Raw genomic sequence first — 15980 nt, forward strand, 5'->3', positions numbered from 1 at the left:
ACGTGTGAAAGAGTTTATTGGTTTCTGTGTGGCCGGTGGCCTGCCCCCGCCCACCCCCAGCCCACGCACTGTACAAGAAACCATTCCTGCCGTTTGCAGCGTGCTGGCCTCTGGCTGGGGGCGGGGGGGGGGGGGGGCTGCACTGTCTGCCAGCCAGTGCCCCCCCACCACCACCACCCCGGGCAGGCCAGGGTCTGTCCCCTGTGCAAATCCAGCCCTGGGCCCTGCCTCATACAGGGCAGCCACAGGGGGGGTTGGGTGGGGGGAATGCACGGAGTTAGCACCATTGGACATAAGGGGTTGCAGGGGTTTGGGGCCCTGGGTGAGGTGGGGGCTGCAGTAGGGACCCCTCGGCCCAGGCCTGGCATGGGGCAGGTAGCACCCTACAGCTGCACTGAGTAGCATTGGGGGGGGGGGCCTTCCCCTGCCCCTCAGGCTCACCTAAGGGCAGTCCTATAGACCCAGGGGAGGGGGCTGGGGCTGGGCCCGGGCTGAGGCACCAGCACGCACTCCCCAAAGGCTCAGGAAGCATGCCGGGAGGGGTGGGCAGACCCTGCTACCTCAGGGACTGGCCCCGCAGGCTTTGGTAGCTGCCCACCTACATGTGCTGGCAAGAGGCTGCCGGGTGCCCCCCCACCCCACCTCACCTCACCCCAGAGAAGGTGCCTGGCTGGGGCGTGCACTCAGCTGGGCCCTGGTGTGGGCATGGGCTGCTCCCTGGCAGGCTCTGGTGCGCCAGGGCCATGGGGCACCCGTGGCTGGCAGCGCGGGGGCCTGGCTGGCTCCTGGCTAAGTGCACTTGATGCTGTATCGGTGCCATGGAGCCGTGGGATGGTGCAAGCCGAGGGCAGCAGGGAGGTGGCTCTGTAGGGCAGGCACTGCCTTCTGCCCATTCCCCAGCCCAGCGGCTGGCCCAGGCCTGGCCTGAGCAGCCGCCCCCCCCCCCCCCCCCCGGCAGGCAACGTGTGAGGGCCAGTGGCCCACGAGCTGGCTGGGGGCGGCAGGGGTGTTCCTGGGCGATGGAGAACTGGGGGTCTGAGCTGGCGGGGGTTGTGTGCAGCTGGGTCCTGCCCTGGCGGGGGCGGGGGCTCAGGCAGACCCCCTGCTGAGGCGGGACAGGTTCGGGTCCAGTCCAGGCATGACAACTGGGGGGGACCCCTCTGGGGGCATCACCACCTGGCGCCGTTCCTGGTTCTCTGGCCCAGCCCAGCTGCCTGCTGCTGCGGCCCCTGCTCCTGGCTCTGCTGGACCCCTGCCCTGCCCTGGGCCCTCCAGCTGGGCTGGTGCCCTTGCTCCTGCCTTGGACACCACCCTCCCTCTGACTTGTGCCGGCCCGGCCTGGCGCGTACCCCGCTGGGAGCGGCTCGGGGCCCCCCGCTAGGGTGACGGGAGTGATGCGCATGTGCCGGGCAGGGCGCCCCCGGGGCTCCCCCGCCTCGGATGCAGCAGGGCTCCTGCCAGCGGGCCTGGCCCTGGCCCTGCCCCTCGGGCACTGTTCCTGGGGTGCGCTTGGGCCGGCTCGGTGCGATGGGGTCGGTGTGGGGCCAGCGCCAGCCCCAGGGCTATTTCTCCGTCAGCGAGAGCTGCAGGATGTGGCGCAGCTCCTCCTCCTCCTGCTGCGTGCGCCTCTCCACCTCCGCCTGCTCCCGCGCCGACAGCTCCATGGCCAGGCGCAGCTGCTCCCCGTAGCTGCGGAACAGGGGGCTGCGCCCACCGCTGCCCCCGCCCTGCTGGGGGGGGCCAGCCTGCCGGGGGGCAGGCGTGTGCTGGGGGGTCCTGGGGGAAGCACAGGAGCAGCCTGGGGTGAGCCAGGGGGCGGGGACCTCCTGGGCCGGGAACATGGGTGTGAAGGGCAGGGCAAGGGGCTCCTCCCAGGGGCTGGCTGCGAGCGCTGGGGGGTACAGCCGCTCCCCGCCCTGCCCTTCACACCCATGGGCAGCCATGGGCGGAGGGGGACACGCACGGAGTTAGCACCATTGGACATAAGGGGTCGCAGGGGTTTGAGGCCCTGGGTGAGGTAGGGGCTGCAGTAGGGACCCCTTGGCCCCAGGCCTGGCATGGGGCAGGTAGCCCCCTACAGCTGCACTGAGTAGCATGGGGGGGGCCTTCCCCTGCCCCTCAGGCTCACCTAAGGGCAGGGGGGACAGCACCCCTCGGCCAGCCACACCTGCCTCCAGCAAGCAGAGGCCCCAGTGTGATGACCTGTGGGGGGAGGGGTCAGCTTCGTTACAGCTGGGGACACTGAGGCACACCCCAGCCCTGGCTCGGACCCCGCTGTGGCAGAGACGGGGCTACACTTACGGAGCCCGGGGCCCCGAGCAAGCCAGGTGGAGCTACCAGCTCCAGCGCCAGGCCCTGCAAGCACTGCCCTGGCCCAGGACTAGCCAGACAGGACCAACCTGTCTCCTCGCCGGCCCTCCTGGGACATGGGGTGCGTGCCCGGCTTGCTGTTGGTCAGCGCTTCCCAGATGGTCACCTGCAGGTGGAGCGGCACCACATTAACCCTTGCCTTGCCGCCTCCCCCAGCAGCCTCAAAGGCCTGTGCTGGGGCCTGGCCAAGGGCACGGCCAGGAACAGTGCAGAGCGTTTACCCAGGGGCACAGGGCCCCCTACACCAGCCTCTGGGTGTTGGTTCTCCTTGCATTGACGTGTGGGCCAGTGCCAAGGAGGGGCAGCGTGCAGCCACCCCAGCTGGGCAGGGCTGCAGACAGCTAACAGGAGGTGGTCCCCTGCAGCCCGAGGGCTCACCTTGCTCATCACCCACTGTTACCTGGCCACCCCGTTCCCTGCCGGTGCCTAGCAAAGGGCAACCCCAGGGCTCACTGCACCCCACACCCTGCTGGTGCCCAGCTGCCCTGCCCCAGGAGCTGGGGGAGGCTATGCCCACACATGGCACTTCCACCCTGTGGTGCCCAGCTGGGGGGCCCCACCTGGTCGTACTCTGTGCCCGCCTCCAGCAGGCTCTGTTGGATGGCGAACTGCAGCAGGTCGTCATCGTCCTCGCGCATGGTGTCCCGCTGGCTGCCCAGGACGCTGTACCCAGGTGGGACCTCGAACAGGGACGGGTCCCTCTCACACGCCTGGCAGGAGGCTGCAGGGCCAGACACCCCTGTCACTGGGGGGACAAGGCACAGCGGCAGCCCCACAGACGACCCCACCCCAGCATGCACTCTGTCAACTTGCACTGCAATGCATGCTGGGAGCCGTGGGCCCCACCACTGGCCTGGCTGCTCCGGTCCACACCCCAAAGTCCCTTCCCTTCCGGAGCCAGGGGTGATGGGCGTGGGGGGCAGTGCTGCCCTGCAGGGATCCAGGCCTCATGCCCACCCCCAGCACAGGGCTGCCTACCCAGGGAGCTGGAGCTGCTGACGCTGGAGGAGTCACTGCTGGGTGAGGGGGCCTCGCTGCTGGAGCTGCGGCGCACGGAGCTGACGGGCTCGTCACACCCGTTGAGGTTGCCGAAGGTGATGCGGGCATTCAGGATGTGGAAGATGGGGATTTCTGGGAGGGGAGAGCCGGCAAGTCAGCCAGCAGAGCCGCTCACGCACCCGGCGCCCGCCTGCCCGATCCAGGGCTGGCATGTGCTGGCTGCGCCCTCTGGTGGCCAGACACCTCCGAGCACAGGCCGCCGGTCGCACCGGGCAAAGGCCCAGGGAGCCCGGGTCGGCGGGAGGGCAGCGGTCCGGTGCATGGAGCGCTAGTGGCTGGAGGGCGGTGGGGAGGGGTAGCGCGGCCTCACCTATCTTGACGGGGAAGCCGGGTGGCAGGCGGAGCGTGATGAAGTCCCGGAGCTTGGCAAAGAGCGCGTTGCTTATGGCCATCAGGTCGATGATGGGCGCCACCTGCTCGCACAGGGACAGCGGGTGATCCTCACACAGCCACAGCTTGGCCTTGAACCTGCAGCAGGGAGAGCAGCGCGGGAGCACCGGGCCCAGCCAAGGGACAGCCAGGGCAGCCGCACTCCTGCACAGGGAGGGACCCCCAGCCAGAGCCTGGGCGGCTATGTGGGCCGGGTTACCACCCTGCCTCGAGCCCTGCAGCAGCGAGTTCCACCCATCCCCAGCCTTCCTGTTCTTGCCGCCACAGCCCCGGGGCCTTACTTCTGCGTCTTGGTGGTGAGTTCCATGGGGCGCCCCATGTCTCTGCTGCCCAGCTCGAAGCTGGGGTCGAAGTATTCCTCCGGGGTGATGGCTGTGGGGTTGGTGTGACTCCGGGTCTGCGTGATCAGCGTCTGGGCCGGGACAAGCAAAGGCCTCGTTAGCACAGCCAGGCCGGGCTGCTCTGGGTGGGGGGTGGCCCCTGCTGAGCCAGGCTGTGCTGGAGCTTTCTGCTACTCACCCCATTGCTGGGCCCCACGTGCTGCTCGGCGATCCCCAGGAAGGACTGCAGCGGGGTCTTGCTGCCTGCAGAGACGGGGCGAAGCTCAGGGCTGTGCCACCAGCGGTTCCCCGGCAGGGATGGGACAGGGCCCACCTCCCTGCTCCAGCCAAAGGCAGAGGGGACAGCGGTGGGGCAGGGGGCACGAACAGGAGGACACCCTCACCTTTGCTCTTGCTCTTGTGCTGGTCGGAGAGGTGCTCTGTCCGTGTCCGCGTGATCAGCTCCACGTTGGACGCGCAGTAAACCTGTGGGGTGGAGCCCAAACACCGGCACCTCCTGCTCTGCCCGCCCCAGCCCTGCCGCCCTCCAGGGGCTGGGCGGGGAGCAGGGCTGGCAGGGGAGGGACCCTGGTTGTCGTGGGGGGCAAGGGAAGCTGCGACCCTGCCTGCCCCAGCTCCCCTGCCCCTCCCAGAGCCTCCCCTGGGCAGCAGCTGTCCTGCTGCCACCCCCCGGGCCCCTCACCTTGGCCTCATACCCGTTCACCACCTCTGTCTTCTCGCTCCGCCAGCCCAGGATCCCCGTCTTGTTCCTGGGGCAACAAGGCAGCCGTGAGCGACAGCGCCCCCCGACTGCCGCACCAGGCTGCTCCCCTGCCCGCCCGGCGCCTGCCCACCTCTCGAAGGCGATGTTCTTGGTGTCCAGCTGGGTGGTGACGACGGGCGCGGTGAGCCGCCCCATCACCTGCTCCTGGGTGGGCTGCACGGCAGCCAGCAGGCCCTCGCGGTCGTGGCCGGCCAGGGCCAGGGTCTCCGAGTACACCACCTGCCGATCGTGGTCGATCTCCAGCACCACCGCGCTGGTGTCTGCGGGGAGGGAGCCACGTCAGCACCAGCGCAGCACAGCGCAGGGACTGCCCCTGCCTGCCCACGCTGGATCACTGGGGGGAGCCCCTGCCCCTGCTCTGCACTGTGCCCCACTGCCCGCTCTCTCCCCCCTCAGAGCTGCCCAGCTGGCACAAGCCCCTCACCCCACTCTCCCATGCGGGCCAGGCTCAGGGAGCTAGCGGAGGGGTCACGCCTCCGGGCACCTCGTGGGCTCTTCACACCCCCACCCAGGCAGCAGGATGAGACCGCTGCACCCCTCGTGCTAAGGTAGCGGGCAGAGCCCGACCCTGGAGGGCCACTGCAGGCCCACGGGGCTTTCCAGAGCACTGCATAGCTGGCCTTTCCCCCCTGCCCCCCGAGGTGCCCCAGCACCCCCCGTACAAGGGCACCCCACACCTGGCTGCGGCGTGGGGCAGAGTTCCCTGAGGGGCCGGGCAGCAAGGTGGGGATGTGCATTGTCCAGAGCCAGCTCCCTGGGCAGCCCGGGGCAGTGTCCTGCTGCCTGTGCTGCCTACCACTGCCAGTCACTGCCTGCTGCTACCTGTGACCACCCGCCACTGCCTGTGACTGCCCATCACCACCCACTGCCGCCTGACCGCCCATCACCACCCACTGCCGCCTGACCGCCCATCACCGCCTGTGACCATCCATCACCACCCACTGCCGCCTGACAGCCCTTCACCACCTGTGACACCCATCACCACCCACTGCCGCCTGACCGCCCATCACCACCTGTGACCATCCATCACCACCCACTGCCGCCTGACCGCCCATCACCGCCTGTGACCATCCATCACCACCCACTGCCGCCTGACAGCCCATCACTGCCTGTGACCACCCATCACCACCCACTGCCTCTGACCACCTGCCACTGCCTGTGACCGCCCACTGCTGCCCACCCCTGCCTGTGACTGCCCCTATCACCGCCTGCGACCGCCTGGCTGACCTTGTCCCCGGAAGATGAAGCTGCGGTTCCCCCGCTGCCAGGTCATGTGCTCAAAGCCCAAAAGCGTTGTGTCCACTCGCAAGTTCTGGCCGCATTTCCACACCTTGTAAGTGTCGCTGGGGCAGATCTTGGAGACCAAGGGCACTGCAGGGAGGGCAGCATGAGGGACGCAGCCCCAACCTCTCCTGCTGCCGAGGGGCATCCTGCCAGCGGGGGGCCAGGGATGCCATTTCCCAGCCCGCCTGTGGCCAGAGCTGGGCATGGGTGTGGCAGATGAGGGAGGGCACAGCAGGTGGGCGGGTGGCTGACTGGGGCACTCTGGCAGGTGTGGGGCAGCACAGGGGCCCTGGGGATGCAAGGAAGAAGTGGGGAGCAGGAGAGCCCTGGAACATGTCAGGGGGACGGGCCCAGCCTCCCCATTGGTGGCTCCAGGACTTACCCCAGCTGGTGAACTCCCACTTCATCTCCACGTAGAAATCCTGGGCCTGAGGAGAAGAGAGGAGAGACCAGGGTAAGGGCAGCCACAGGATCCCGCACGCCCAGCAGGGACAGGGAGCCCCGAGGCTTGGGAGTGACTGTGCCACCCTGCCAGCTCCCCCGTGTGGGCTGGGGCTGGGCACATGGTACGCGCTGGGCAGGTGCAGGGAGGGGCTGTACCTTGCGCAGCTTGTCCAGCAGGATGGGGATCCCGGCCAGGCGCTTGATGGCTCGTTGATAGTCACGGTACCGCAGCACCAGCTGCACCAGCTCCAGGTCCCGGGTGCTCACAGCCTCTTGGAGCACTGGGGGGCAGAGGGGGCATCAGGCCTGGGCAGCGGCACCCACGGGCCCAAGAGAGCCGCTCTGCCGCAGCCTGACCACACAGGGTACCAGGCGAGTGGAGCAGCTGGCCAGGACGTGCTGGGCTGGGCCCCGCGCAGGGCCCCAAGCAGAGCAGAGGTCAGCACCTGCTCCCCACCACACCCCCCAACCCTGCAGGAGCACAGCCTGGCTACCGCATGTGCCAAGGCGGGTGCGGGAGTGCACAGCCATTGCTCTGTGGGCCTATGCAGCGCCCCACCGATGTCCGCCAGGGGCTGAGCGTGAGCCTGGAAGGTGCTGAGGGCGCCAGCAGGGCTGGGTTACGGGGGCTGCGGGCGGGGACTGAGGGCGCCGGCAGGGCTGGGTTACGGGGGCTGCGGGCGGGGACCGAGGGCGCCGGCAGGGCTGGGTTACGGGGGCTGCGGGCGGGGACCGAGGGCGCCGGCAGGGCTGGGTTACGGGGGCTGCGGGCGGGGACCGAGGGCGCCGGCAGGGCTGGGTTACGGGGGCTGCGGGCGGGGACCGAGGGCGCCGGCAGGGCTGGGTTACGGGGGCTGCGGGCGGGGACCGAGGGTGCTGGCCGGGCTGGGTTACAGGGGCTGCAGGTAAGGACTGAGGGCGCCGGCAGGGTTGGCAGCCTGTGGGCTGGGACAGAGCTGAGCGAGCCAGCTGGACAGGAGCTCAGCTGAGCTGGCTAGGAACAGGGCCCCCCCCACCACCTACTCTCCCACTCACCAGCCCCCAACGAGACTCAGGACCGACTCTGGTGCCCAGGTGCATCCCCAGGGCCAGCCCTGGGCACCAGGGAGGCCCTGGCGATGGTGGAGCCGCCCGCCCGCTCACCTGTCCAGCCGCTGCGGTTCTCCTTGCCCACGTCGGCACCGTGTTTGAGCAGGACCCTGGCGCACTCCAGGTGGCCCAGCGTGGTGGCGAGGTGCAGGGGTGTGCGGCCCCGCGGGTCCAGCTGCTCGATGTCCACCTGCCAGGAGAGCCCAGAGGAGTATTTAGTGAGGGGGCGGGGGAGCCCCAACAGCCCTGGCCTCTGCTCCGGAGGGGGCTGCTCCCAGACACCACCAGCTGCGGGGTGCTGAGACCCGGGGCTGGCTGCTTCTCTGGCCAGCACTGCAGTGGGCCTGGCAGGAGCGGTACAGCCCAGGCCCTGGGACAGCCCCCAGCTCTGCCCCCACGCGCCAAGCCGCACAGTTCAGCCCCCAGCACAGCTCAGGCTGCATTGCCACCCCCCACCCCTCGGCACTGCTGCAGGGCAGCTCACCTCCCTGGGGCCCTCGCGTGCTCCCAGGGGGTTCATGCACGGCACGGCCCAGCCGGATGCACAATCTCCATCCTCGGGCCCCCTGTGCTGCACCCCTCACGCTGCGGGTGCCTGGCAGGGCTAGTGGGGATCTGACACGCCTCTGGGGCTCTGCACATGAGCTCGGCTGAAGGGCTGGTGTGTGGGTACAGATGGTGCCCCCATGTGTGACCCCACTGTGCCCGGGACAGGCTGCCACTGCCCGGTGCGCTCGTTAGCCCAAGGCTCTGGCCCCAGCCCCACCAGCCCAGGCCTGGTGGATGGAAGGGGCCAGCACCTCCCCCACTGGTGAGCCCCACACAAGGAGCACCCACCCTCAGCCCTCCAGCCAGTGCAGACGAGCCCAGCCTCTCTCAGCTCGGCACCCCCACCCCGCCCCAGGGTGAGGACACAAAGGGTACTGCAGCCCGGAAAGGGCTAGTGGCTTGTGGGACAGGCTGGGGCACAGCTGGGACCCCGTGGCCGCAGCTGGCCAGGCACAAAGGTGCCTGCTCTGCCCTGCCCGCTGGGCTGTGTGGTCGGGGAGCCCAGCAAGGAGCTGGCTGGTGCCAGGCGGACGGCGCTGGGTTGGCCCCTGGTCCCATGCAGAGCTGTGAGGTGATGGGATGCAAATCTGGGGCAGCGTCTCCTCCACCCCCCAGGCGAGCGTGCGGGGCACTGCCTGGGGAGCCAGTGTCTGACCTGAGAGTGGAGCCCCCTCTCCTGGCAGCGCTGGCACGGGGAGGCCCCTTAGAGCTGGGGGCAGACTGCGTGGAGACACCCCTCCCCTGCCACAATTGCCCTGCACCCCTTGCTGGCTCCCGGGCCAGTTCTTGCTGCTGAGAGGAACCAGAACCCGGGTGGGGGGCTGCGCATGGCGCCTGGGGTGGCGCCAGGCCGGGCTGGCCAGCTGGGAAGTGCCTCCTCTGCCCCCTCAACCGCCAGGCCCCTGGGCAGCAGCCAGGGATCACTGGTGCTAGCTGGCCTGGGCACCCCACCAGCCCGGGGGCAGAGCTGGGCCATCCCCTGCCACAGGCAGACACACAGCCCCCACCTCCCTTTGCCTCGGCTCTACCAACACCCCTGTGCGCTCAGCCCCCCAGGCCACACCGCACGCCACGGCAGCCCTCCCGGCCCAGTGCCAGCAGCCTCCCCACCGCCACGGCCTCCGTCCACGCTCCCGCCCCGCTGTGAGCGGCAGGCCGCGGCCAAGGCAGCTTTCCTGGGGGGCCGTGCACGCTGCCCCTCGGCTCCACCTGCCGCTCTGCCAGGCCCGCCTCAGAAACCCAGCCGGCGCGTTAATTAACCGCCCTCCCAGGTGATCGCTTGCTGGCTCTTAATTGTGCTGATGAAAAGGGTTCTAATTAAAGAACCCACAGGCCAGGCCCGCAGCTGGGAGCAGCTAGCACAGCTCCCCTCCCCCGCCCAGCCGTGGGGCCCCCTTGGCGTAAACGCCGTCACCTCACTTACAGCAGGTGACAGAGCAGGAGGTGAACGGCAGGAGCAAGAGCTCAGGCGCAGGCCTCCTGCCCTGCCAGCAGCGCCCACAGTCTGTGCCCCACGGCCTGGCGCATCTCCCGCCAGCACTGCCTGTCCTTCCTGCTCACGCCACCGCCGTGCTCAGCCTGTTGGCTCTGGGCCCCACCTGGCCCTGCAGACCTGGGGGGAGCCCCACGTGCTGCTTCCTGCTGCCCAAGTGGGGTCTGTGCAGCCCCCCGCTGGCACTGTGGGGGGTCCTGAGGCAGCGGCTCCCGCCAGGCACCAAGCGGCTGGGCAGAAAGGGGAGGCGCCAGCTCTCAGGGGCGGGTTTGCCTGGCCAGACAGGGCCAGTGCTGGGGGCTGCAGGGGAGGAGGCAGCGCCTGAGGACGGGATATCAGACGCCCTGAGTGGTCTCTGCGGGCCCAGGCCCGGCTCTGCCAGCCTAACCGTGGCTGTGTCTGGTCACAGCCAGGCACTGACTGGTTCAGACATCAGCGACTGGCCCCGGGGGCTGCGGGGAGAGGGCCCATCGTCAGCCAGCCTCGCACAGAGGAGCCCAAGCGCACATCTGGGCGGACGGCAGAAGAGGGCCTGGGACTTGGTGCCCACCAGCCCACTGTCCATGGGATGGGTTGGGGTGGCCGCCCCAGCCCCCTGCTTCGGAGAGCCCTGTGGCAGCTGCTCCAGCCATCTGGGCAGGACTGTCTCCCACACTGGTGTAAACCTGCAGGGCCCAGAGCCACCTGGGGAATTGTGGGAGCCTGGCACTGGGCAGAGGGGCCAGGCCCCCTGAGCAACCTGCTCCACTCTGCCGTTATCTCCCTCCCAGCCAGGCTGCTCCACGTCAGAGCAGGGCCTGAGCCAGAGGGGAGTTGCTCCAGGCCCCACTGGGGACAGGCCTGTTCCCAGCAACTCATCACACCCCCTGGCTGGGCAGTTGCTTGTGCCAGCTGATTATAAGAGCCCCATCGCCCAGAGAGCTGAGCACGCCATCCAGAGCCATGGGCACAGAACCCTGCCCTGGCCTGGCCCGGCCCGGCCCCTGAAGCTGCGGACCCCCTGCCAGCCTGTCTCTGCCTTCCAGCAGGCTGCTAGGGGCCAGCCTGTGCCACCAGGCAGCTCCCAAGCGCACCGTCCCCCTGCCCGCCAGCAGAAGAGAGGGTGCTGCCAGCCATGAGGCAGGGGCATGGCACTTTATCCTGCAGCCTGAGCTGCCTGGTTCTGTTTGTGGGTGCTCAGAGCTGCCTCACTGCTGCCCTGGGCCCCTCCCCAATCCTGGCTCCCGGCTGGCAGCAGGTGTCTGCAAACATGCCCCCACAAGCCAGCACTGCCCCCGGCTTGGCATAGAGTGAGCAGAGGGGCAGCCTGGACCATGGTGGCTGGAGGGAGGCCTGGGGCAGGGACTTGGCAAGGCCCAGCCAGGTTCATCCTCTGCCCGGCATCACCTGCGCCAAGGCCACAAGCCACGCCAGATCCAGGCTGCCCCGAGCTCCGTGCCGCCAGCGTGGGAGCCCAGTGCTGCCGGGGACCAGGCCTCCCCCCTCACTCGAAGCAGGGTGGACAGCACAGAGGGTGGGACACCAGTGCTGTCGGCACCAGCAGCGGTGCTGCCCTGGGGCCACGTCCGTCAGATGGGGCAGAGTCCCGCTGAGGAGTGGAAGGCGAATGGCCCCAGGGGCTTGCCTGGCCGGGGCCCTTGACTGCTAGCACCATGCAATCCGCTGGCAGCCCTGTGGCCTGGGACCAGTTCTCCCTGTCTGGCGGGCACAGGGAGGCCCCGATCTCAGCTGCTGCTGTGTGCTGGCTCCAGCTCCGGCTCCGGGCCTGGGCTGGGCTCCCTGCGCCTTCAGTGCTGCTGCCAGCTAAGCGGGGGGTGGGTGCTATGGGCACAGAGCCCAGGCCACAGTGATGGAGGGGCAGGCCAAGGACACAACAGCCCCCCACGTGCCATGGTCCAGCTGGGCCTGAGCAGAGGCTGCCCCCCAGACATGGAGCGTGGCATGCTGGGAGCTGTGGTCTCTGCAGCTTACCCCTCCAAGCCTGCCTGGATCCCTCCAGCTTCCCTCCCGGCAGCGTCTGGGCTCCAGCTGACCCCCAGCTCCTCCCCGTGGGGTAACCCCTGACATGCCGGAGGCCAACTCCCGGTGGCAGCTGCTGCTCAGGCTGCTCCTTCCCGCGCAGCTGCGTCTGCATCAGCACAGGCATCAAGATGCCTCGTGTCTTCAGCAGCTGCCAGCTCGCACAGGGCAATGGCCTCTGTTCACCAGCAGGGCACGGGGAGCAGAGCAGCCTGCACTGAAGCTCCCAGGGAGCCTCTCTGAGCGTACCAAGAGCTACTGTCCCCTTGGCCCCAGGGCTGGGGCCAGCCAGCAGAGCACCCAGGAGCTGCCACCTTCGCGCAGCACCTCTGCCTCCGCTCCCCAGGACCCTCCCCTCTGCAGCGTTGGCAGAGCCCAGCTCCGCTGGCGGGGCATGAATCCCGCAGCAGAGACTCCAGGGCCCCCGGCAGGCGTGTGGAGGGTTTCACGGGCACAGGCAGCTCAGCACCCACTTCTAGTCACAGGATGGGGTCTCCCTCACAGCAGCAGCGGGAGCAGCCCTGATGTAATCCTCAGAGCTGCACCTGTCTCAGACCTGCCCCTGGGACCAGGAAGTGAGTCCAGTATGGCACCACCACCCACTGCCTGGTGCCCTGCCCAGCCAGGCACTGCTCCAGCACCCACTCCCCGCAGCACAGCACCCCCCTCCCGGCACCCCAGTGCACTGCTCCAGCACCCGCTCCCGGAGCCCCGTGGCACTGCTCGAGCACCCGCTCCTTGCAGCACGGCACCCCCCTCCCGGCACCCCAGTGCACTGCTCCAGCACCCGCTCCCCACAGCACGGCGCCCCCCTCCCGGCACCCCAGTGCACTGCTCCAGCACCCGCTCCCCACAGCACGGCGCCCCCCTCCCGGCACCCCCGTGCACTGCTCCAGCACCCGCTCCCCACAGCACGGCGCCCCCCTCCCGGAGCCCCGTGGCACTGCTCGAGCACCCACTCCTTGCAGCACGGCACCCCCCTCCCGGCACCCCAGTGCACTGCTCCAGCACCCGCTCCCCACAGCACGGCGCCCCCCTCCCGGCACCCCAGTGCACTGCTCCAGCACCCGCTCCCCACAGCACAGCGCCCCCCTCCTGGCACCCCAGTGCACTGCTCCAGCACCCGCTCCCCGCAGCACAGCCCTGGAGCCATCAGCACTGACGGCAGGGGATGAGCGCCTCCTAACAAAGCAGCAGCAGCAGCTTGCCAGGCCTTGGCCCAGTCGGCTGGGCCTGGCCCTAGGATGCCCTGAGCCCTCACACGGTGCTGAGATCTCCCGCAGGCAGCGCCGAGCTCACCCCTTTTCCGCCCTCCCGGGTGGAGGTCTCACCCCAGCGTGCAAGTGTGGGCAATGCCCGTGGCAGCCCGTCAGGGCTGGGCTGCGTGTGCTCCTTCCTACCCTACCGCCCCAAGCCCGGGGCTCCTTTGCAGAGGAGCGTTTGCCTAGGCAGGGCCCAGGCTCCCTGTGTGAGAAAGCAGCTCACCAGGAGGCCAGGACTCACCTTGGCTAGGGAACAAGCGTGCTCGCTGCTGCCCCAGCCAGCTGCTCCGGGGCCTCTCCCCGCGGGCAGGCCGCAGCCTCCAGGAGGGGGCAGGGCGGGGCGGCTGCCCTGGGGCAGACAATGGCAAGGCACAAGGGCCAGCCGGGGTGGGGGCTGTGTTTGGGGGAGACCCCGGCTGAGGCTGGGCCTTTCCCGAGAGGAAGCGCTGGCTGTTCCGGGCGGGGGGCTCTGCCCTGAGTGTGCAGCAGGGCACCCACGAGTGCGGCTGCGGCTCACACGGGCTGTGCTCAGACCTGCTGCTGGTGCCACCTGGAGTGCCAGAGCCGCGCTGCGAGCCCTCCAGCTGAGCCACGCAGGGCTCGGGGCCCCCAGGGTGGGCGTTTCCTGCCTCAGATTCAGCAGGCCGCAGGCACAGGCTCCCCCTCTTCCCTGAGTTCTCCGCCGCTCCAGGCTGCTGCTCCAAGCCACCCTGAGTTCCTCGGTGGATACAAGCAGGAGGGGAGATTCCTGCACTCTCAAGGCAAGAGAAGAAACCGGGAAGTCTCTGGTGGCCTCTCCGCTTCCATGCAAATCACAGTTAGGCCAGGCTCTCCCCACAGCCAGCTGCTCCACCAGACGGGTGTGGCCCCAGCCAGCCAAGGTACAAAAGCACCCACAGCCACAGCAAACATCCCAGGCAGAGTAAGATGCGTCAGAGGCAGCTGTTCGCTGCCTGGTAAAAACAACCAAGGACCTGATCCTGCCAGGTACGGAGCACTCTGGGCTCACAGCAGCTGGGCACCATCACACGCTCCATCCCCCGTCAGGAACAAGGAGCCCCGAATGTAACCCTGCCTGGGGTTCCCCGCAGCACCTCTGTCCCTGTAACGGGAACGGGTTGGTGCTGCTGGGGCTGGGAGAGGGGGTTAATTGATAGAATATCGGTGCCCCCCGCTTCCCCAAACTGGCACATTCATAGTCGGACGCTGCGGATGCCCGGCCGGGTGCCCAGCCAGGCCAGCAGAGGGGCAGCTTGTGTTGTCTGGCAGGTGTCAATGTGTCCACAGGGCAGGCAGTACAGGAGCGCAGCCCTGACTGCCTAGTGCCCATTTCCCAGGCCCGGGCCCTGGCTCTGGGCAGGTGCCTCCGCAGCTCCTCCAGATTCTCTGGGAGAGGCCAAGACGCCCAGTACTCTACCAACCCCATCCAGGTGTGCGGGGCAGCGGGAGGAGGGCGGCCGCCCAGGGCTGCTCCCTTCCAGCGCCCGTAACGCCCACGCTGGGAGCAGGCCGAGGGAATTCGCGGGATCCCCGCAGGCTCCCCAGTGGAGCGGTGGGTAGCAAGCCTGGTGGGTGGCAGCTGTGCCACGGGACCCTGGTGCCAGCTGAGCGTGGCAGGAGCTGCTGTGGTGCCCTGGCACAAAGCCGCAGACAGCTCCCGAGGGATGGAGGAGGCGGCAGAGCATCACCGACGGCCAGAGCCCGGTGCAGAGCCAGCTTGGCGGGGGACCCCCCTGCTCAGTGCCCGCCCGCCCCAGGAGCTCCCACGTAGGGGCACTGGGCGCCCAGGGGGTGACCAGCCGCCTAGGCCAGGGCCAGAGCCAGGTCATCCCCCTACTCCCGGCTGGGCCAGGGCCAGGGCCAGGGCCCCTCTCCTTTCCACCCTAGCTCAGGCCCGGCGGCGGGAGCGGCGCACCCGCACCAGCCCCGGCCGGACCCACCTGCTGGGTGCTGAGCTCCCGCTCCAGCTCGCGGGCGCGGTTGTGCCAGACCAGGCGGTGCAGCGGGTAGCGGCCGGGCGGCCCCGGGCCGGCAGAGGCGGCGGCGGTCATGCTGTCGGCACGCCGGCTCCGGCGGCGCGGGGGCGGGGGCTGGGCGCGGGGCGGGGGCCGGGGCTGCGGATGCATGTGGCTGGGGGGGGCGCCGCGCACCGCGGGCAGCGCGCAGGGGGCGCCGCGGGCCGGGCCGGGCCGGGCTGGGCTGGGCTGCGCTGCCCGAGGGCCCGGCACGGCCCCGCCCTTCCCGCTCCCCGGCGGCCTGGCGGCGGCGCCTGCCGGGAGCTGTAGTTCTCCGCCAGCCGGGAGCCGCTCTCTGCCCGTCGCCCTCGGCTCTGCCCCTCCACACCGCGCCCGGCTCGCTGCAGCCCTGCGCCGCCCGTGCCAGGCACCGCGCCCGGCCTGCGGCCATGGCGGGCCGGGCCTTTAACCGCGCAGCCTAGATCCGGCCCCGGGGACCTTTGTCCTACCTCGACCTGCGCCAGCGCCTCCGGCTCCTCCCCAGCACTGCACGCGAATCTCTGGCGCTGGTCTCCGCGCCGCCGGGCGGACGTATGGGCAGTGCGGGCAGGAGCCTCTGCTCCTGGGCCCTGTGGGTAGGGGGCAGACCCTGGAGGTCCAGTCGAGGCTGCCCCATGGGGAGAAGAAAGGCCAGGCCCTCGGTGGCGGCGTTCCCTGCTGTGCCCCCAGCCCAGGCCCCAGGCCCCGGGCCCCGGGCCAGACAGGCCGCGCTGCAGGCGGTGTTTGGAGGCAGGAGCTGAGGTGTGTTGGGAGCTGGGGAGCCTTTGCGGAAGGAGGAACGAAGCGGGAAGGGTGGGCCCCATCCAGCACCAGAGATCGGGGGCCTGGAGAAGGAAAGAGCTTCCAGGGGTGTTTTTACCCTACGGCTGGGGCAGCCGGGAGCGCCCGGGAGCGCATGGGGCA

The 15980-nt window shown here is 69.7% G+C and overlaps 1 protein-coding gene across 1 annotated transcript; it reads right to left on the bottom strand.

Moving 5' to 3' along the window:
• Window positions 1-1413: 1413 nt before the first annotated feature.
• On the bottom strand, window positions 1414-15301 carry ANKRD13B (ankyrin repeat domain 13B). Its single transcript, XM_075013804.1, has 15 exons — window positions 15003-15301; window positions 7795-7930; window positions 6808-6932; window positions 6590-6635; window positions 6151-6294; window positions 4994-5183; window positions 4843-4909; window positions 4544-4625; window positions 4339-4403; window positions 4101-4231; window positions 3740-3897; window positions 3349-3501; window positions 2931-3091; window positions 2400-2476; window positions 1414-1776 (listed from the first exon to the last, which is right to left on the bottom strand). Exons 1-15 carry the CDS (start codon window positions 15186-15188, stop codon window positions 1563-1565), a joined length of 1935 nt encoding a protein of 644 aa, XP_074869905.1. The 5' UTR covers window positions 15189-15301; the 3' UTR covers window positions 1414-1562.
• Window positions 15302-15980: the final 679 nt, after the last annotated feature.

This window comes from Carettochelys insculpta, chromosome 19, assembly GCF_033958435.1.
Source record: "Carettochelys insculpta isolate YL-2023 chromosome 19, ASM3395843v1, whole genome shotgun sequence".
NCBI lineage: Eukaryota > Metazoa > Chordata > Testudines > Carettochelyidae > Carettochelys > Carettochelys insculpta.